This window comes from Hibiscus syriacus, unplaced genomic scaffold (genome assembly GCF_006381635.1).
Source record: "Hibiscus syriacus cultivar Baekdansim isolate YM2019G1 unplaced genomic scaffold, ASM638163v2 tig00110429_pilon, whole genome shotgun sequence".
NCBI lineage: Eukaryota > Viridiplantae > Streptophyta > Magnoliopsida > Malvales > Malvaceae > Hibiscus > Hibiscus syriacus.
In genome coordinates this window covers 1,046,808-1,069,435 of record NW_024062733.1, presented here as the reverse complement: position 1 = coordinate 1,069,435, position 22,628 = coordinate 1,046,808, and the positions used below count along the sequence as shown (strand labels likewise).

The following is a 22,628-nucleotide window of genomic DNA, read 5'->3' as shown; positions in this document are numbered from 1 at the left end:
ATGTAGAAGCAAAGGCCCTCTCTGAATCTATGGCATACTTTCTAAGTCTGAGAAACTCTAGCTTATACTCCATTGTTGAGCGATCCCCCTAAGTCAAGTGTAAGAACTGCTCCATCAAGTCATCGATGTCAGTTTCCCCGATGTACTCTTGTTTGAACTCTGTGAGGAATTGCTCTCACGTTGGCTTTTCTGGGTCCATGGACAACTTGATTGTCTCCCGCCAGTCTATCGTGTCACCCTTGAGCAAGGCAGTGACGCACTCGAGCTTACTTTAAAGGGTAAGGTGCAACTATCTGAGGGCATAGAGCGTCTATGTGAGCCACTGATCTGCTGCTATGGGGACTGATATAAAATATTTTAAAATTTAGAGACCAATTATAAAATGGTCATATTTTGAGGAACTCTTGTGCAGTTAAGGGTCTGTTTGATACGGGTAAAAGAAATTTCAGGAATTTGTTTTCCTATTTTACGGTGTTTGGTAAGAGTAAAATATGAGGTCAACGTATTTTGTTTTCCAAGTCAAAACTTTTGCCTTCACTATTCTCGGTCAAATGTTTTACCATCTCATTTTTGGTAAAACATTTTACCATCTTCTTCAACCCTAAACTGTTCCATTTTCTTCAATCTTGAGCTGTGAGTCTTTCCAATCTCGCTTGTGACATTAGTATCGGCATATTTCACGGTGAGTAGATTTTCTGTTTTTTTTTTTTTTTTGTGACAAGGTTTCTTTCTTTTCTCATACATTCATGCTCTGCAAAGTTTTAAAATTTCTTGCAATTTCTTGTGTTTTATAAGATGTGGCTTGAAATCAACAAATGCACACGAAGGAATGGTGTCCACATAAACTTGTGAGAGAATTGATGATGGCATATTCCAAAAATAAGCTCAATTTGATACCCAGGAGTGGGAAGAAGCCGAAGAGGTGTTTCAAAGGGGTTTCAGCTATTTCAAGTGCAATGGCCAATATAGCCGGATCTTTAGAAGAGAAAGTTTACGATGTGGTTTTAGATCAAGCTATTTTGGTTAAACAACAAAAGGGAAAAAATGAAAATTAATATTTACCAACATCTATAACACCTTAGAAATAATTTTAATATGAAGCAAGAGAGTTGGAGAGTGTTACTGTGATAATTACTACTTAAAATTCTCTTTTTTGTTTAAGGTTGTTCTTTGTTTGATCAAACTACTTAAAAGATTTTTAAACTGCAACTCTTTAGGATAACAAGAACACAAAAATGAATCTGGGATCGATGATTCATGCAGACACGCTTCCTTTTGAGTTTAGCATTCGAACCATAGCGTTTTGTTATCTTTTATTGTATCTTAAGTCAAGGCCATGAACATGGAAATTGCATCGAATCGTAGCATTTGCATTCTATTATAGTAACTTAAGTTGAGTCCATGAACATGGAAATTGCATCGAATCGTAGCATTTGCATTCTATTATAGTAACTTAAGTTGAGTCCATGAACATGGAAATTGCATCGAATCATAACATTTGCAACCTTTTATCTTACCTCGAGTTCAGGCTTCGTAAATTGTCTGTTGTTTCTTTCTAAATACATTACTTACGATACCAAAGCGTCGGAGAACTGTGTGAGCGATTTACAGTATGTGTGGTGGCATTAAGCAAGCCCAATGTCTGAGTCCTAGCTCCGGAATTTCTCCTATTCTCTGGCTGTATGATCATTTGCGTTGAAAATAAAATGAAATGTTGGAGACATATAGTTAAATAATGTTATTGTTTAATATAATGAATTACTATTTATTTTTAGTTCTATTAAAAATTATTTTTTAGTTTGTTCATCAAGCTTACACATTATAATATTATATTTAAAATTTTATCAAATATAATTTTATAGTAATCAATTAACTTAAAAATTATTTAATTAAATAATAAAATCTAGTTTTACAAAAAAAATCAAAAACATGTTTTCACAAAAACTTATCAAACAGTGAAAAATAATTTAAACAACATAATCCAAACACATAAAATTATTTCTGAAATTTATTTTCCAGAAATATAATTTATTTTTTAGAACTTATCAATTTGGATCTTGGGCCCAAAGCATATATTGGATTCCTAGGAATTTGGAAATTAAAAGCAAAGAAATCCAGAAAGAAGCAGGTTCCCATTTCGTGTGGAGTATTTTATACACACGATAATGCTGAAAAATAGGAAGTAACTTTAAACAAAGGCCTAAGCCAAGTCTAAGATCTAATCCAAGGAACGAAGAGTCATGGCACAAACTGAAGTGAGCTCCGTTGTGTCTGATTTCATCGGCTTCTTAAACGCTTCTCCCACTGCCTTCCACGCCGTCGGTAATCTCTTTCTTCTCGTTTTTCTGTTGGTGGAAGTTAACTTATTCAAGCACATTTAATCGAAGTAATTTACTATCATAATCCATGTATATTCATTTCTTATTGGATTTTACTGAATAATTTTGTTGGGTTTTTGTTTTAATTGCAGATGAAGCAAAGAAACGTTTGCAAGAGATTGGGTATGAACAAGTGTTAGAGAGAGAAGACTGGAAGTTAGAGGCTGGGAAAAGATACTTTTTCACCAGGAATCATTCAACCATTGTTGCTTTTGCCATTGGTAAAAAGTAAGATTTTTATTTTCTTTATATACTTATTTGTTTACTTTTGTAGTTTAGTTTGATTGTAAAAAAATGTTTCTGGAAGTTAATTTGTGAATAATAACACTTTTATGCTATTTGATTGTTGTTAATTACTAATATGAAAATATTTAAAGTTTAGTTGTTTATCCACTAATATGTTGTATGTTTAGATATGTTGCTGGCAATGGATTCCATATAGTCGGTGCACATACTGATAGCCCTTGTCTAAAATTGAAGCCTGTTTCCGAGGTTATTACTTTTTCTATCATTAAACTAAAATGTTCGGGCAATAATTTATGATTGAAAAAAGAAAAAAATGGCTGTGGGATTGATCAGGTAAAAAAAGCTGGTTTCCTGGAGGTTGGTGTGCAAACTTACGGAGGTGGCTTGTGGCATACATGGTTCGATCGCGACTTGACAGTTGCGGGAAGGGTGATGATAAGAGAGGAAAAAAGTGGTTCTGTTTCTTATTCACACCGGCTAGTTAGAATTGAAGAGCCTATAATGCGGATCCCTACCCTGGCTATTCACTTGGACAGGTGGGATTCCTAGATGAATTCACAAGGTGCTTTATGCTTGTAATTGGCTTAGATAACTGCTTTGTTGGATGTAACTCACTTCACTCTTCAAGGGTTTTGATTTCTTATTGTTTTTCTGTTAGTATTGTAGACACAGAAATTTACTTTCTTATCGTATGTCTTGTGAGTAGGGGTGTTAATGATGGATTCAAGGTCAACACACAGAGTCATCTTGTACCTGTCCTGGCAACATCAATTAAGGTTCAATTTTATCCATGCTCTTTTTCAGATTCTAGTTATGTCAGTTAACATTTTCATATCCTTAGTTCATATATTATTGTGGACTTGTGGCAACATTAACCACTCCATAATCTTTATTCCAGTGAAATGGGTAAACATCGATTTTGTCTGCATTGGTGTTCTGATAGTCGCTTCCCAGTTATATGTCGCTTTATGATTGCAAACTAATATTATACAATTTTGTATGAATGTATTGCACGATTTAACAATTAATTCATATTGTTTCAGAAACCAAAACCAAATTGGTAGTTCCAGTTTTTAATGAGATATTGGTAATATGAATCATATTGTTCAAGTTGAACAAACTGGTTCTTCAGCTTGGACTATTCATGGTTTTTTTTTCCAACTATAGAACATGCTTATTTGTTGAAAAAGGAGGGACTGAAAAGAGCATCAATTTTTCTGTATGTTTTCTTTTTTCCACAGGATTAATGTTTGTTTTTCTTTGTTTCTGTTTTAAATCTGTTGAACTGCTTTTCACAGGCGGAACTCAATAAAGCGGTTTCCGTAAATGGTCCAACTGACAAGACAATGAACAAATCAAGCCATCATGCACTTCTGCTGCAGGTTTGATAGTTTTCAAACTCGGGCTTTATCAAGTGTAGTAAAATATGTTATAGAATGCTTTTTCAGAAAATAAATAAATAAATTCATTGCTTTTCTTGTATTTAGATTATTGCAGATAAGCTCGGCTGTCAACCAGATCAAATATGCGATTTTGAGTTGCAAACATGTGATACTCAACCGAGTATAGTAGCCGGTGCTGCAAAGGAATTTATCTTTTCTGGAAGGCTTGACAATCTTTGTATGTCCTTTTGTTCTCTGAAGGTATTAATGGATTTTTTTTAATTATTTTCCCAGTTAGCAAAATTATAGGTTTACGTTTGAATTTTCTCAACTTTATATGTGATGTAGTTTATGTGTTATTCTTTCCAAATGGGGGAATATTTGAAATCATGTAACGTTGAACCTAATAATGGTATGCACATTGTTTGCTTCATCACTTCATCTTATGTAATTTCATTCCAGGCATTGATTGATGCTACGTACTCCGAGAGTGACCTTGAAAATGAGAGTGGTGTTAGAATGGTTGCATTGTTTGATCATGAGGAGGTTGGATCTAATTCAGCACAAGGAGCTGGATCTCCTGCTATGCTAGATGCTCTATCACGAATAACGAATTCCTTTGATTCGGATTCTAAGGTATCTACTGCTTCTTCACCTCTATTTTCTAAGTACACTTCTATTTAGTTAGCTTGTCTGACTACTTGTAGGTGAAGATAAAGTGAATTTTTTTTCGTATGAACTGGAACAACTTGCAATCTGTATTGTTCACTGTTTTTAGTCTAAATTTTCTTCATTACCTATAAACCCTACATCCTGATAATTTTCTCTTTAAAAAAATAGAAAATTGAAAATCGGAAGCAACTACATTCCATATTACCCTTTTTTTTCTTTTTACCAGTAATGACCATGATTGTATTTTGTAAAGATCCAATTTCTATGTTGTACGTCACTTTCCAATTGTTTTCTGCGATTAGCATAGCCACCTTCTATTTGTCTACAAACTTTCCATAATCATTCTTTCTTTAAAATCATCTTGTTGACTTTTTTGTTGCATTTTTCCTCTTCAGATGCTAACAAAAGCAATCCAGAGAAGTTTCCTTGTTTCTGCTGACATGGCACATGCCCTTCACCCAAATTATACGGTATGTTGTTGCAGACAAATCTTAACCCGCGTTTGCAGATAATTTTATTTTGTTGCATTTCAGTCATATGGTGTTATATACAGGACAAACACGAGGAGAACCATCAGCCTAAGTTGCATGGGGGCCTCGTTATCAAACATAACGCAAACCAACGGTATGCAACCAATGCAGTCACTTCATTCATATTTAGGGAAATAGCCGTGAATCATAACCTTCCCGTTCAGGTCAGTTCCATCCTTAAACTTAGTTGCTATGAATTATTTGATGTACAGGATTCAGTGAGAAATAAAACATTATCTAATGTGTTGTAACTTCTTCGAGAGTTTTTGATCTTCTGGATTTAATGGGTTGGTGTGAGATTGGGAAGTCACTTCGGTTTGGGCGAGTCGGGGTGAAGTATACCAATGTCATTCCTACTTTTGGTTTTCTAAGGAAAATGTTCTGGCATCATGTCCTATTTAAATGGTTCTGAAAGGAAATGCTTTTGTTAGAAATGGTTGAATAGATGAACTGATTGTTCAGAAAATTCTATGCATGCAGGATTTTGTGGTGCGTAACGATATGCCATGTGGTTCAACCATCGGTCCTATCCTGGCAAGTGGCGTGGGAATCCGTACTGTAGATGTAGGAGCTCCCCAGTTATCGATGCATAGCATACGAGAAATGTGTGCAGTTGATGATGTGAAGCACTCATATGAACATTTCAAGGCGTTCTTCCAAGAATTCTCTCAGCTTGATACCAAGATCACTGTTGATGCTTAGATCCCCTTTCATCTAAAGAACCAAAAATGAACTTTTAAATGTCTGTTGAAGTTGTTGCTCAAAAATACGCTGCAAACATGCATGCCATAGTTTCTGGTTTAGTCGGTTTTATGTTGCAGATGGATTGAATGTGTTTTAACTCTCTTAATTTTTCTACCTCAAGCTGCATTGGGAGTTCTGAGACCTATATAGTGTTGTTATAAGGGAAAAGAATAAGCATACAGCCAATTCTTTTTCCTTTTAGACAAAATTTAGAATAATTAAATCTTTATTTTCATTTTAGTTTCACTCGCAGCCCGTTCATCTTTACTCTCTTTTTTCTTCTTAGCAGCATCCCCCTTTACGCCGTCTGTTATGGTCTTCCTTGCCGTGCTCTTGCTCCGACTTTCTTTTCTCCTCTTTCGTTTTCCTCTCTGATTTAGCGTCCTCAAAAGCATGTGCGTACGTGTATTTTCCGATGTTATTCAATTTAAATTTTTGGATATTCGAAAATTCAGATAACTAAAATTATGATATGTACACAGTCCAAAAAAAATCAGTTAACATTTTTTTTTAAATATTTAAGTTTTCATATGAAATATTTGAATATTCGAAATTAAACATAAAACTTAAGTCTTATGTAACATTTTTATATTTCTACTATAGTATATGTATACATATTTAATTATTCACACAAGAAACAATTAAAAATCATAATTTTTTTGGCCAGAGGCTTAGGGGTTGTGAATTACTTATTGGGTTAGAGAGATAAAGGTTATCTAAACTTTAAAGGTTTAACTTTTATCATATTTTTGAATAATTTGAAATTAAAATTAGTTGATTCATATTCAGTCTGATTATCTGATTTTTTATATATATTTGAATTGAATTATCCGGAAATTAAAAAATGGGTCAAATATTTAGGGTAATTTGAATTAAGAAAATATAGGCTATTTTCATTTTCATTTTTTTTAATAAAATAGAGAACATTGAAGAAAACATGTTTGGTGATAAAATTAGAAAATGATTTATAGAAAATGAAAACAAAAATAAGTGAAAATATGAAAACATAAAGAAAAAGATGTTTTTAGTATTTTCATTAAAATTGTTTTAGAAATTTGAAAAATAGAAAAATATGAAATCTAGATTTTTAACTTAACTTATGCATGCTCATATCCTTCTAACAATAACTTTTTTGATTTAATGGTATCTAAAATCCTCAAACTTTTGAAAAAAAATCAACATGGTCCCTAAACATTTTTTTACACTAAATGTGGTCCTTAAACCAATTTTTCAATAATTTAAATTTTTTTATAATTAGGCCCTCAAACTTAGTAAAAAAATCAATTAAACTCATTTACCACATCATTGTCCATCGTGTACTGCCACAACAACATTGTAGATTATTATGTAAATTTTGTGAACTGTCATGTAATTGTCTTGACAGTTTGATTCAGTTGGTCAAAAAAAAAAATAAATGGATTTTTTGTGTTATGAAATTTCTTATCAATTTTATTGTTTTTACATAGCTCACATGTTAAATTTATATATAATGAAAACTTTTAATAATTATATTTTAATTTAATTATTTAATAACTATTTATTCATCTCTATTTTAAAAAATTAGATACCAAATATATTTTCACGATTTTTATTTTTTAATTTAAGTTTTCACTTACATTAAAAAAATATTTTCTAATTTTCAAAAAACTAAAAATAAAAACTATTTTCTAGAAATAAAAACATAAAACAAAAAACAGAAAATATTTTTACACCACTTAACAGTTAGAGCGTTTTTAGTTTCTTTTTCTTGCTTTTCTTTACATAAGATTCTCCAAATTGTACTTCTTTCATTTCAAAATTTGTATTAAATCAAACATAAATGACTAGTTAATTATAGGATTGGTGTCAATATGATCATAATACTTTTAAGGGTAAACTACTTCAAATTATGAGTGTTCAAAAATATCTTATCCGGTTGACTCAACCCGTTGACCCGCCGACCCAAACTAAAAAAATCGGGTAATTTTCTTTAAAAAAATATCCCATCGGGTCGGGCCCAGTTATATTTTTTAATTTTTCCAAGTACTTACCCGAGTACTCGATTATATTTTTCATATATAATAATATTAGTATATTTAATTAATTAAACTAACAAAAGTAAAAAAAAACACCGTTGATCTTGATTCCCAAAATTGAAATCCTTAAAAAAAAATTCTTCCTCATGAACGCTCCACCGCTCTAGGCTCCAGCCTCCAATAGTCTCGACTACGGTCGTCGGTCTCTCATCTAAGGAAGCAAGCACCCAAATTATACTTCACTCTTCAGATATCAAAGCTTTAGATATGAAGAAGCGAAACCCAGAAGCCTTTGCTGAAAAAAGATATGGGTATACCTTGTTTTATGTTCTTTTTTTCCTTTGTTACATTTTCAGTTTCTAGTTATAGTTGGGAATAAGGGAGATCTTGGGAGCTTTTTGAGTTGTTCTTGAACTTGTTTCTCTGAATGTGTGTGGTTAATAAAGGTTTTCGAGCTTGGTTTTTAATTGTTGTTAAGTGAATCGTGAGAACAAGCAAATTTGTGAAGTTGATTCTTTTTTTGTTAAGTTGATTGTTCGGTTTTAGTGAATCAAAGTAAGGGTTTCTTTGGATGTTGAACGAGGAATGTGAGGATGAAGAAGTTAAACTGATAACTCCGTAAAATAGCCATATTTAGGGCCTTTTCACTTAAGTTATTGACTGTCTAAGAGCTCACATGGGATCATATAGATACATTTAGGAGCATATAGTTGCATATGGTGGATATATTTTGCTGTGACATTTTATTTTGAAAACGGTGTTGCGTTATGGGGAAGGTTCTTTGTTTGACTATGTGCAGGATTTGGGAGTAAGGATTAGCGAGGAGAATTGCTGTGACATATTGGGAATGCTGAGCAGAATGCAAATGCCAACTCGAACGACATTTCTGAAGTGGAAATGACAAAAGAAGATATTTTTATAAAGACCCAAATGTCTTTGTCTTCACGTGTTCTCAGCTTCCAGACACCTAGGAGTGGACAACTGTCACCTCTGTCGGTCAACCTTGTCTGAATGTATGCCCAAGTGTCAGCCTCCCAAGGAGACCACTGTCAGACGGACCACTGCCACCTTTGTACCACCCCTCACGTGAAGGGAACAAACTTGGGGTATCATGGGAATTTTGACACAAACCCCTAGGTTTATTCTCTACTATAAATAGAAAATGAGACCACAAAATTAAGGGAATGGATTTGGAGAAAAGAGAGTGGAGAGGCGGCTGAAAGAAAAAGTTTCCACATTTTTCCGTTCCTCCAATTTTTTCGTGGCATTCCTACATTAACAAGCTCGAGGGAGTGGCGAGCTAGGTATCTAAGAGGAGCTAGTGAGCTGGGGCAATTCATGGTGGCCGAGGGGAGCTTCGACAATGCACGTCGAAGGCTTTTCCTCCACCCCTTTGTTGTTTTTATCACTTATCATATATTTTGGTTGTATGAAATGAATGATTTTCATGCCTTGTTGCTTGGAATATTTGAACCCCACTATAAACTAGCTTTATTTGGTGGGAGTTCACTATGGATGTTTAAGTTTTTTCTTTAATGGATGGTTGTTTTTCTTTATGATCTTATTTGTTTTTTCTTATGATGCTTAATGTATTAAGGTTGTAGGAGCTATGAGAGTAGCCATTCTTTAGGAAAATACTTAGTGTTTGAGAGAAACTAAGTAGCTCATCTTTAGTGTTCGAGAGAAACTAAGGAGGATCAACATAAGCAATGGGTTTTAGATAGTAACTAGACCTAATCCACCTTTAGACATAAGGCTAGGGTTTCAATCGACTAAAAGGAGTAGTGCTCGGTCAAGCAGTTAGATGATAGTGCTAACGCCGAGATACTAGTCCCTTGACTAGAGATAGCATAGGGCACTTTTAGTAAACTCTGTCGGGCAAGTAAGACATAGAAGTGAGACCATCCTGAGAAGATAGACTTAAGTTTCCTAAGTGAATCCTATCATTCATTCCCATATTAGCTTGTTGTGTGAGGATTATCAAGTCATTTTATTCAAATCTAGTGTTTACATTTTCATTTGATTTCACTACACTCAATTTATTTTGCCAAGACATTTCCATTCACTTTGCCATGACATCTTCATTTTCTGCCACATTAAATTACACTATCATTCCCTTCCCATCAACATACATTTCATTTTGCCTCAGTATTCTCATTGGTACATACCATCGCACTAATTATACTAAGATAAAGTAGTTCTTTGCTTTGATTAAACTTATAAATTTCCTCCAATCCTTGTGGAGACGATACTCACTCATCATTGTATTACTTGTTCGATTGTGCATACTTGCACATACTTCGCGTCCATATTTAGTAATCACAAAAAACGGACATGTTTTTAGCGCCGTTGTCGGGGATTGGCAATTAGAAGTTAATTAGTTTTGTCATAGCATTTTTATTTTACTTCTTCATTTTTTTGATATAGTTTTACTTGTTATTTTCCTTGTCTTTTTCAATTTTTTCTTGGTGTATGACCATAAGACACTCTGACGAACCATTAGAACCAATTGAACCTGAGATTGAGAGGCTTTTTAGGCAAAGAAGATGTGCTCAACGTGCTCAATGTGAAAAAATGTATCAAATTGTTAAATAAGGTATTGGTCAAGAGGAAGATCAGAATGTCGAGGCAATTTCGAATGCTGTGAATGCAGTCAGGCCTCGTGCCATTCGAGATCACTTAAACCCTATCTTGGATGACTAAAATCCAGGTATTGTGGCACCCGAGATTCAAGAAGCCCATTTTGAGCTTAAACCAGTCATGTTTAATATGTTGAATTCCATAGGGCAGTTTAGGGTATACCTCATGAAGATGCCAGGCAGCACATCCGCAACTTCGTGGAGGTGTGTGATTCTTTCTGATAACAAGGAGTGCACAAGGATGTACTCAAGTTAAAGTTATTTTCATATTCTCTACGTGACCGAGCAAGGGCTTGGTTTAGGGTATTCCAACTGGCTCGATGGAGTCTTGGACTAATCTGTGCAAAAGTTTTTTTCCTGTGGTACAATCAACTGAGACAATATTGCTTCTTTTCATCAAGTTGATGACGAATAAATGTATGAATGTTGGGATCAGTATAAAGGATTGATTCTCAAATGCTCTATTCATGTTTTTCAAGATCGGACTCAAGTGGTAATGTTCTATAATGGAGTAAATGCGCCCACGAGGATGAATCTAGATGCCTCAGCAAATGGGACATTGCTCGACAAATCACCTACAGAGGCATTTGACATTCTGGATAAGATTTCCAACAATGATTATCAATTCACATCTACAAGGCTTGGAACTGGGTGAAAAGCACATGGGGCATTCGAGTTGGATACTAAGGATTTCGTGTTTTCCCAACTTGCTTCTATCACCAATATATTGAAGAATTTGCAACAAACAAGTGAGGTGAAAGAAGTAAAAGCAGCCAACTTAGCATGTTTATTATGCCATGGCAATCACCATGAGAGCGAGTGCCCGACCAATCAGGAATCCATCCACTATGTAAGAAACTATAATCGAGGCAACAACAACCCTTATTCTAACACCTATAATCCTGGTTGACATCAACATCCAAACTTATTGTGGGGAAATCAAGGAACCAGCAATACTAATCATCCTGTTAGGCTACAGAATTTCAATGACTCCCAATGTTTTCAAACGAATATGCCATGGCATAATTCTAACAAGGGAGTACCATCTTTATCCAACAAATATTCTTTAGAGGCCACAATCCAAGATTTTATAGCAACCACAAAGACCATGTTGCAAGACCATGCTACCTCCATAAAAAATCAAGGAGCCTTATTACATAATCAAGGAGCTTTCCTTTAAATCCACAGCTCATCTCTGAGGGCTTTGGAGGGTCAGGTTGGTCAAATTGTCATGGTATTACAAGAATGTCAACCAGGTTGTTTGTCGAGTGACAATGAAGTCACTAAATCTCATGGCAATGAGCAATGTAGTGCACTCACTCTAAGGAGTGGCACCCAAATCAATATGCAATACAAGTTTGAGGGAAGAAAGAAGGATGATTTACCCCCTGTAGCTGTTCCAGCTGAGCACGAAATTTTAGAAGAAACATAAGTAGAAGAGGATAAGGATGAAGGTTCATCTAGTAAAACTACTGAGGGAGCAAACAAAAATATCACAAAAAATGTTGTTCCCATCCCTTCATTAGAAGAAGTCAGACCCCCATCACCCTTCCCACAAAGACTAAAGAAGCATAACGATGACATTCAATTCAATAAGTTTGTCGACATTCTGGACCAACTCCACATTAATGTTCCTTGTCTTTAAGCTATAGAACAAATGTCAACGTATGCTAAATTTCTCAAAGAGATTGTTACCAAGAAAAGAAAAGCTAAAAATACGAGACCATTGCCACGACAAAAGCATATTGCTCTGCCTTGAGCAAGCTTTCACCAAAGCGACAAGATATAGGCAGCTTTATCATTCCATGTTCGATAGGAGAAAATTATGTTGGGAAGGAACTATGTGACCTTGGCTCAAGCGTGAACTTAATGCCTAGGTCAATCTTCTTAAAGATTGGAATAGGAAATGAAAGACCCACCTCTGTTATCTTGCAACTAGTCGATCGCTTCCATGTTCGTCCCGAGGGGAAAGTCGAGGATGTCATTGAAAGGGTGGAAAAATGTGTGTTTACATTATACTTCCTTATACTTGATTTTGAGGTTGATGCCACGAAACCCATAATATTGGGGAGAACCTTTTCTAGCTACTGGGCATATTCTTATCGACTGTGAGAAGGGTGAGCTCACCATGAGAGTATCTGACCAATATGTCATCGTTAATGCTTTTCGTACTCTCAAGTACATGGATGAGTCTGAAGAATGTCAGAGGATTTTGGAAGTGGATTCATTGATAGTAGGAGAAGCTAATCAATTTTTCCATGACAATTTCATTCAGCTGGAAAATTATGAGAGGCTTATTGAAGAGGAAAGTGCCGATGAGCCCAATGCCTTTTCTTTGAAGGTGCAGCAGGCTAGCTTTCTCACAGCTAGCCTAGGTACACGCTTTGAACCTCTTGATTATGATGAGTTTGTTCCTCCTAAGCCCTCATTACAACATTCACCTACCCTAGAGTTAAAGAATTTGTCACAACATCTTAAATATGCTTACCTGGGTAGTAATGAAACTTCACCTGTTATTATTTCCTCTTCCCTTACTCCTAACCAAGAATGTAGTTTGCTAAGTGTTTTTTACAACACAAAAAAGTTTTAGGATGGACTATGTCAGATCTAAAGGGGATAAGTTCCACTATTTGCATGCACAAGATTCTACCGGAAGAATACCATGGCAAATCCATAGACCCAAAAAGAAGACTAAACTTAATCATGAATAAAGTAGTGATGAAAGAAATCCTTAAATGGCTTGATGCTGGAGTGATTTACCCCATATCTAATAGTTCATAGGTGATTCATGTCCAATGTGTGCCAAAGAAAGGAGGCATGAACATAGTAACTAGTGAGGACAATGAGTTGTTTACAACACGCACTGTCACCAGGTGGAGGATATGCCTGGGCTATCGCAAGCTAAACAAGGCCACCAAGAAAGATCATTTTCCTATGCCCTTCATCGATCAAATACTGGATAGATTGGTAGGCAAGGTATTTTATTACTTCTTGGATGGACATTCTGGGTACAATCAAATTGTCATCGCACCAGACGACCACAAGAAGACTACGTTCACAAGTCCCTATGGCACTTATGCTTTCTGGACGATACCTTTTGGACTTTGTAATACCTCGACAACTTTTCAATGCTGTATGCAAGCTATCTTTTCTAACATGGTTGAGGACTTCCTATAAATCTTTATGGATGAATTCTCCATTTCTGGAGATGACTTTGTGAAATGACTCGGTAATTTGACAAAGGTACTCAAGCGATGTGAGGAGGTCGACCTCGTGCTGAATTGGGAAAAGTGTCACTTCATGGTGGCTGAAGGCATTGTGCTAGGCCATAAGATCTCTCAAAAGGGCATTGAAGTGGACAAAGCCAAAATTGAGGTGATTGAGCAACTACCCCACCAACATCTGTCAAGGGCATTAGATGTTTCATTGGACATGTTGGATTCTATAGAAGATTCATCAAGGACTTCTCCATGATTTACAAGCCCTTAAGTGCCATGCTTCAACAAAATCAGCCCTTCGTGTTTGATAAAAATTGCCATGATGGGTTCACCAAACTAACAAACTTGTCTATGCCCCCATTGTGGTTCCCCCTATTGGACGTCACCATTTGAGCAAATGTGTGAAGCGAGAAATTTTATCGTGGGAGTTCTGCTTGGGCAACGCCGAGGTATTACTTGTCGTGGTATTGCATTTGACAAGTTTAGGTCATACTTGATAGGCACCAAAGTTATTGTTCACGTTGATAATTCAGCTATAAAATACTTAGTAAACAAGAAAGATGACAAGCCTAGACTCATTAGGTGGATATTACTATTGCAATAATTTGACTTAGAGGTAATATATAGAAAAGGTAATGAGAACCAGGTTGCAGATCATTTATCTAGGCTAGAAAACAATTCTGAATGCCATGAGATTTTAGATATTCAAGAAGCATTCCCTGATGAGAAAATTTTATATGCCACGACTATTCTGTGGTACACTGATATAGTCAATTTTCTTGTTAGTGGAATTTTGCCTTATAAATTGAAGAGCCAGGGTAGGAGGAAGTAATTCCAAATTCTACTTTTGGGACGAGCCATATTTATTCAAACAATGCGCTGATCAAATAATTCAACATTGTGTCCCTAAGGAGGAGCAAAGAGACATTCTACACCATTGTCACATAGCCCCCTGTGGAGGCCATTTTGGAGGTACGAGGATTGTTACTAAGGTCATTCAATCTGGCATTTACTGGCCTTCATTGTTCATGTATGCTCATGAGTTTTGCAGAGAGTGTGATAGATGCCAACGCACTGGGAACATTTTAAGGTGATATGAAATGTCATTGTAAAATATTCTGGAGATCAAGCTCTTTGACATGTGGGGCATTGACTTCATGGGACTGTTCCCATATTCTTTTGGAAACTTGTATATCTTGTTTGCTGTAGACTACGTATCTAAGTGGGTTGAAGCAATTTCAACACCAAAGAATGACTCTAAAACCATGCTTAAGTTCCTTCACAAGAACATCTTCACCCAATTTAGAGCACCTAGAGCCATCATTAGTGATGAGGGAACTCATTTTGATAACAAGCTAATTGCCAAGGCATTACAAAGATATGGATTACGACACAAAATTGCCATGTCATATCACCTGTAAACCAATGGGCAAGTTGAAGTGTCCAACCGAGAGATTAAACAAATCATGGAGATGGTGGTGAATCCTATAAGGAAGGACTGGTCCCTAAAGCTTGATGAAGCACTATGGGATTATCAAACGATATTCAAAACACCTTTGGGAATGTCACCTTTCAAGATGGTGTATGGGAAATCATGCCACCTACTTGTGGAGTTAGAGCATAAGGTATATTGGGATATCAAGAAGCTTAATTTTGATGCACAACTAGCTGGGGAGAAACGATTACTCAATCTGAGCAAAATAGAAGAATTTAGAGCATAAGCATATGAAAATGTGAAGCTTTACAAGGAAAAAATCAAGATGTGGCATGATCAAATGCTTTTGCCAAGACATTTTCATATTGGCCAACATGTGCTCATTTTCAACTTGAGGCTGAAGCTTTTTCACGGCAAACTAAAGTCACAATTGTTAGAGTATGCCCAAATACCAATCATATAATGATTGTAATAATACATTTATTTACCAATTTTATTGAATAAAGGCATTGCCACTATTATTTTCAGTTATATGTTTGTGTTTAACATAAAATGAAAGATGATAAAGTTCATATAATTACATTATTATTATTAAAAGATCCATAGTCAAGTATTGTTATCGGAATGGACAATAATAATATGCTTAAGACTAACATGTTATTGATTGATGACAACGAGTTATCATAGACATAAAGATGTTAGAATTGATACATGATTATATTGTTAGAGAACAATGTATTGGATTGATCCACCATGAGCATATGTCTTGGATTATTATGTGACGGTCATAACATTGCTCATGGTGATGACTATATGTATGATCATCAGACTTGATATAAATGTTATCCCAATATATATTGTTGTATGTTTTGATACAGTTAAACATGCTCTGTAACTGGTTGTACTATAAAGAGTGTTATTGAATATATCTCGATATATGTAGTGGGGTGTGTATAGTTAAGATATGATTTTTCCTTCCTACATAATAGGAAATATATCACAGGCCACTTGATTGAGTGAGACTAGAAATGCATGGCCATGCTCGAATAAGTTGATATGAGATATCACAAATTATTCGTTAATTATAGTCTACTCTAGATATCAAGAAACAATAGATGGATTATACAAGTGTGATTGTTCCAAGACTTGTGTCTATTCTAGATATAAAGAACAAAAGGATGTAATACATAAAAGAGTTAATCACGAAGATGATATGTTGAATAATAATTTCTTGTAGCTTAGGTGACAATGATATATTACTATATGTCACTCATTATATGTAATATTAGAATTGTTCTAATAATTACTACAAATGTTACAAGAACCTACAGGGTCACACCCTAGGATTGAAATGAACAAAGGTGTACAATTTTTTGTATGTTACTAAAATATATCTAGAGTTAATATATGTATATTTGATATACTTATGATTTTAATTATCTCAAATATAGTAAGTAAACATTAAAAGAATGTAATTATGATTACAACTCTTTTAAAAGATATTTAATTCAGAATAATTAAATAAGAGATATTGTAATTCAGATTATAAGTCTTTAATGGATATTTAATTTGAATTAATTAAATAAGATTTTAATTAATTTGAAATAACTTAAAATCCCTAATATGTTAGGGAAACTCGGATATTTAAAGTGAGGTAAGGTCTAGCAGCCACTTCTTCTTCAGCCGTTTTTCTCAAAACTATTTTTGGGAAAATAAAATTTTGCTCTCAATCGAGTGAACTGAGTAGAGGCCGAGACGTGTTTTCGTGGAGGCTTACGATTCAAACTGTTCGTGATCACCATTAGGCGTTGTTGTCTTTACTGTTTTTCAAGGAACCCATTGTAAGTTTTGCATACTTGGATTGCTGGTGAGACCGTCAAGTTTTTGTTTCCGCTACGCCATGGGGTGCGCCGATAGTCCCAACAACGATGGTCTGGACCCTTTGAAGTACACCATGTCTACCCTCATGGCACTGTTGATATCAAGAATATGGATGATGGGACCATTTTCAAAGTTAACAGTCAATATCTGAAAGCTTATTAAGGACCTCCGCCCTTGTGTGACAAATCATCACTCTTCTTGCAAGATGTCTGAATTTGCAGAGCATTTTGAAGATGCCATGACATTTAGGATTTACTCCTATGCATAAATAAAACATTTATTTTATTTCATTTTATTTTATATTCAGTTATTTTTTGGTTAATTGAGTTATTTTGAATTTTTAGGGACCCACGCAGATGGCATGTAAGGACCGTACGATTAAGGACATAGGAGTGGGATGTACCAAGACAAAAATAGGAGGGAAAATCTTCACTTTTGACTCTTTAAATTTTTTTCCTTTTTTGGGTTTACTTTTACATTTAATGCATTTGTATTTTTCCTCAACCCACACCCCATCCACCAGTTAAATAACCCCTAATTTCTCCCCTATATATTTTATTTCTATCTTTTTACTCTCTCACTCAAACTTCATATATTTCTCTTCTTCTTCCCTCCTTCAACCAAAAACCATAACCGAAAGCTTCAAGATTTTTCATATTTCTTTCTTTTGTCAACCAAACAATGGTGCGTTCACGTCCCCCGAGCATGACTCCGTCATCTCCACCACGTTTCATCGACGAATCGCTGCACGAATGATTTCAAGGACTCAAAAACCACCAGGTTTTCTTTGAGTTAGAATTCATCTTCTCTAATGCTGAAGATGCCGACCTTAGAGGCAATGTCATGGGTATTGTCCACCAACACAAGTGGCAAAAATTTGCTAGGCATCCGGGGAACATGAATGCCTCTGTTATGAATGAATTTTATACCAACTTAACCGACCCAAATCAACATGTCATGGTGGTTTGCGGTATTTCTACTCGCTTTACCCCTTCGGCTATTAATCGCTACTTTAAATTGCAGGATATTATTGATAGACACACCATATTCACAAAGGATATAGATAACGAGACTTACCATGGCATATTGGAGGACCTTTTCTTTTCAAATACAAAGTGGAATGGGTAACAAGATATTCGACTATCGGTGGATCGCGAGAGGGTACAACTGAGGGCTAAGTTGTGGAATCATTTCATGAAGCATAAGCTTCTCCCCACTGCCCACAACACCACTATCTCATTACAGAGGATGATTCTGATGCAATCTATTTTGGTGGGGCGCTCCATTGACATAGGAAAGATAATCGTGGAACATGTTCATACTTGTTTGAAGTGACCCTCCAGTGCCCTGGTATTTCCAAACCTCATCACGAACTCTACCATAAGAAGAAGGTGTCGGAGGACCAGTTTGACGAAATATTACCTGGGTTGTCTGGTATTACAAAGGCCAAGCTACTTACGTTGCTTGGACTCAAGGAAAACAAGGGCAAGGAAAAAGAGGAGAGCATCTCCCAAGCTGATGCAAACCAAGATGCCATGGCAAAACTAGATGCTCTAGAGGAGGTATCCAATCCAAGTGGACCCATGATCACGTGGCAAAGCTGACCAGTAACCTTACGACCTTCTTTTCCTATGTCAAGCTTATGGATGAGGTTGTGGCGATTACCTTCATGGAGCTCCTCCCGCACATTGCTTTTGATCTCTTAGTCTTCCCTGATATGCTCTTATGTACCTCTACAGATGCCATGGCATCAGCAGATGCTCCCCAACCCGCTAATGAGGAGACATAACAACGTTTATATATATATATATATATATATATATATATTTATTTTGCACGGTGTTTGAAATGCATGGTTATAGCCCTTTTTCAAATTACAATGGTTGGATTTTAAAATATGGCATGTATGTCGTGCCTTTATATATTTCAGTTATATTTCTCATCTCATCTTATTCCTTTATATGTAAAACGAGTTTATTTTAAATTGTAATCCTATAAAGATTCAAAAGGATTAGAAGAACGGACTGAGCTAAAGGCGAGAAGATACCTAGAGAGTAGTCTTAGGTTTTAAGGTTTTTGTTCTCCCATTGGCTTGGGATGGGCTACCTTAGTTATTGTTTTTGGGCTATAACCATTGTATCTTATTTATTGTTTATATTTGTTATGTGTGTAATGCAATAAATGCTAAAATAAGAATGAATATTGATGAGATCAATAAGGGCCTAATATTAAAATGAAAAATGATGAGATATTTAAGCAAACCCCTCTTTATAATCTAAGTTAACTTAATCATCCTATATTTACCCTCGTTAAGGCTTCGATCGATATTGTGTGGGCTTTGCCAAAGCATTGGCACATAAATCTATCTTAGTTAAACGTGAAGAATAAGCAAGTGATATTCATCAGTTTAGATATTTGTAATAACTTAGGTGTGTTATTCTAATAGGATTAGAAACCTGGAGGTTAAGTATTTGGATAAGTCATGAGATGATTTGAACAAGAGTTGTTCACCAAAAGCAGGAGTTACATGAGATGTAACTAGTAAAGTGTTACTTACCTAAATAATCAATATCCTAAAAGAAAAACCAAATCTGATTTAGGAAATTGATGAATTATGGATCCTCACTCACTAGAAAAATTTTCGTTAATTTTTTTCAAAATTAAAACAGATAGGGTTTTTAATTTTAAATAAAATAGTGGGAGTAATTTGTAAATAAAGACATGTTTTTAATTTTTTTAAATTCGCTAAATTTACTTACTTTAATATTTCCATTGTTGTAGATTTAATGGCAAACAACATTTTATCACTGCGATCACTCCTTGAGAAGGAGAAGCTTAATGGCATAAACTTCCTTGACTGGTTTCGTAATTTAAGAATTGTTCTCAAAGAGGAAAGGAAAAAATATGTCATTGAAAAATACGTTCCTGATGAACCGGAAGCTAATGCTTCAAGAGCTGAAAAAGACGAATTCAAGAAATATATGGATGATATGTTAGACGTTGGATGTCTTGCTTGCCACCATGACTGATGAGCTTCAGAAACAACATGAGGACATGATTGCATATGAGATGATTCAAAATCTCAAGGAATATATATGAAGGGCAAGCACGTCAAGAGTGGTATGAGACCTCTAAAGCTTTATTTCAATGCAAAATGGCAGAGGGATTTCCTGTAGGAGTTTATGTCATCAAGATGATGGGCTACATCCAAACTTTGGAAAATTGGGATTTCCTCTCAAAGATAAATTGGCTACCGATGTTATCCTACAATCGTTTCTAGATAGCTTTAGCCAATTTGTCCTTAATTTCAACATGAATGAAATTAACAAGACTTTTCCATAGTTACTTGGCATGTTACGAACTGCTGAAAGTAACATGAAAAAGGTTGGACCTAAGCCTATTCTGATGGTCCAGAAGGACAAAGGAAAGGGAAAGAAAAAGGTAGCGGCAAAGTCTAAGGGCAATGGTAAGGCCAAACCAAAAGGAAAAAATGCATTGAAACCTAAAGGGGGAGTTAGCAAGGAAGGAAAATGTTTCCATTGCGATAAGACCAGACACTAGAAGAGAAACTGCCATGTTTACCTTAAAGAGGTCAAGAAGGCAAAAGAAAACGGAATGTTTGTTTCAGGTATTTATGTTATTGATGTTAACATATCAACATCTACTTCTTGGGTAATAGATACCGGTTTTGGTTCTCATATTTGTACTTCTGTACATAGACTGCAAAAAAGAAGGAATCTGGCTAAAGGAGACGTAAACCTACGATTGGGAAATGGAGCAAGAGTTGTTGCATTAGCTATAGGGACATATGTTTTATCTTTGCCTAGTGGACTTGATTTAAATTTAGAGGATTGTTATTTTGTGCCTAGTTTGACTAAGAACATTATTTCTATTTCTTGTTTGGACAATATTGGTTTTCATATTATTATTAAGGATAATTGTTGTTCTTTTTATCTCGATAATGTTTTTATGGTTCAACACACTTGGTTAATGGTCTCTATATTTTGGATCAAGAAAACACCATTTATAATATAAATACTAAAAGATCAAAAACAAATGACTCGAATCAAACTTATCTTTGGCATTGTTGTTTAGGACATATAAGTGAGAAACGCATATCAAAACTCCATAAAGATGGATTATTAGATTCATTTATTTTCGAACAATATGATGTATGTGAATCTTGCTTGTTGGGAGAAATGACTAAAGCTCCTTTTAATAGTAAAGGTGAGTGAGCAAGTGATTTTTGGGGTTAATACATAGTTATGTTTGTGGACCAATGAATACACAAGCCAGAGACGGATTCCATTACTTCATTACTTTCACCGATGGCTTCAGTCGATATGGGTATATTTATACTATGTGCCATAAATCTGAAGCCTTTGAAAAGTTAAAGGAATTTAAAAATAAAGTAAAAAATCAACTAGGCAAGTGTATTAAGGCACTTTGATCAGATCAAGGTGAAGAATACTTAAGCATAGAGTTTGATGAACTCCTGAAAGAATGTGGGATTGTTTCACATCTTACACCACCTGGTACACCACAATGGAATAGAGTTTCTGAAAGAATGAATCAAACACTATTAGACATGGTTCGATCGATGATGAGCCATATTGATCTTCTGACTTCTTTTTGGGGACATGCACTTGAAACAGTCGTTTTCACACTAAATTGTGTTCCATCTGAATCGGTTCAAAAGACACCATACGAGATATGGACTGGGAAACGTCCTATATGTCTTTTATGAAGATTTGAGGTTGTGAAGCTTATGTAAAACATCATATGTCTACAAAGCTCAAACCTAAATCTCATAAGTGTATATTTGTTGGAAATCCTAAAGAATCTAAGGGGTACTATTTCTTTAACCCTAACGAGAACAAAGTGTTTGTTTCTCAAACAGAAGTTTTTCTCGAAAGAGAATTTCTCTCAAAGAAAGGAAAGGTAGAAATATTGAAGTTCAAGAACAACAGATCAATGAACCTAAAGTTGAACGTGTTTCACAAGTTGTGTGGAACAATAAACAGATTTAAAGACACCAATGTACATATCCACAAGAGAATGTCATCCACCTACGAGATTTTGATTCTTATTACCACACATGGAGAAGTTCTTCTTATGGATCAATATGATCCTAGAACTTATCAAGAGTTAGTGTATAGCATAGACTCTGAGAAATGGCTTGAAGCCATGAGATCTAAGATAGATTCCATGACAGTAAACCAAGTCTGGACTTTGGTTGAACCACCTGAAGGGGTCAAACCTATAGGTGTAAATAGGTTTTGAAGAAGAAAACTGACATGGATGGTAATGTACAAACGTACAATGGGCGATTAGTCGCTAAAGGTTTTCGACAAGTTCATGGTGTATAATATGACGAAACATTCCCCCTGTAGTTATGTTTAAGTCCATCCAGATCTTTCTCGCAATAGTTGCATTCCATGATTATGAAATCTGGAAAATGGACATCAAAACCACTTCCGTTAATGGA

The 22,628-nt window shown here is 35.2% G+C and overlaps 1 protein-coding gene and 1 long non-coding RNA gene across 2 annotated transcripts; one reads left to right on the top strand and one right to left on the bottom strand.

Annotated features, from left to right (window-relative positions):
• Positions 1-1,097: 1,097 nt before the first annotated feature.
• Positions 1,098-22,624, bottom strand: LOC120124801. The gene is made up of 3 exons (XR_005516302.1): positions 22,613-22,624; positions 18,370-18,371; positions 1,098-1,241 (listed from the first exon to the last, which is right to left on the bottom strand). It is a non-coding gene; the product is annotated as an uncharacterized LOC120124801 (long non-coding RNA).
• On the top strand, positions 2,152-6,097 carry LOC120124800 (probable aspartyl aminopeptidase). Its single transcript, XM_039143376.1, has 11 exons — positions 2,152-2,322; positions 2,471-2,606; positions 2,792-2,870; positions 2,958-3,160; positions 3,331-3,400; positions 3,923-4,006; positions 4,112-4,267; positions 4,469-4,642; positions 5,074-5,148; positions 5,232-5,372; positions 5,689-6,097. Exons 1-11 carry the CDS (start codon positions 2,241-2,243, stop codon positions 5,908-5,910), a joined length of 1,422 nt encoding a protein of 473 aa, XP_038999307.1. The 5' UTR covers positions 2,152-2,240; the 3' UTR covers positions 5,911-6,097.
• Positions 22,625-22,628: the final 4 nt, after the last annotated feature.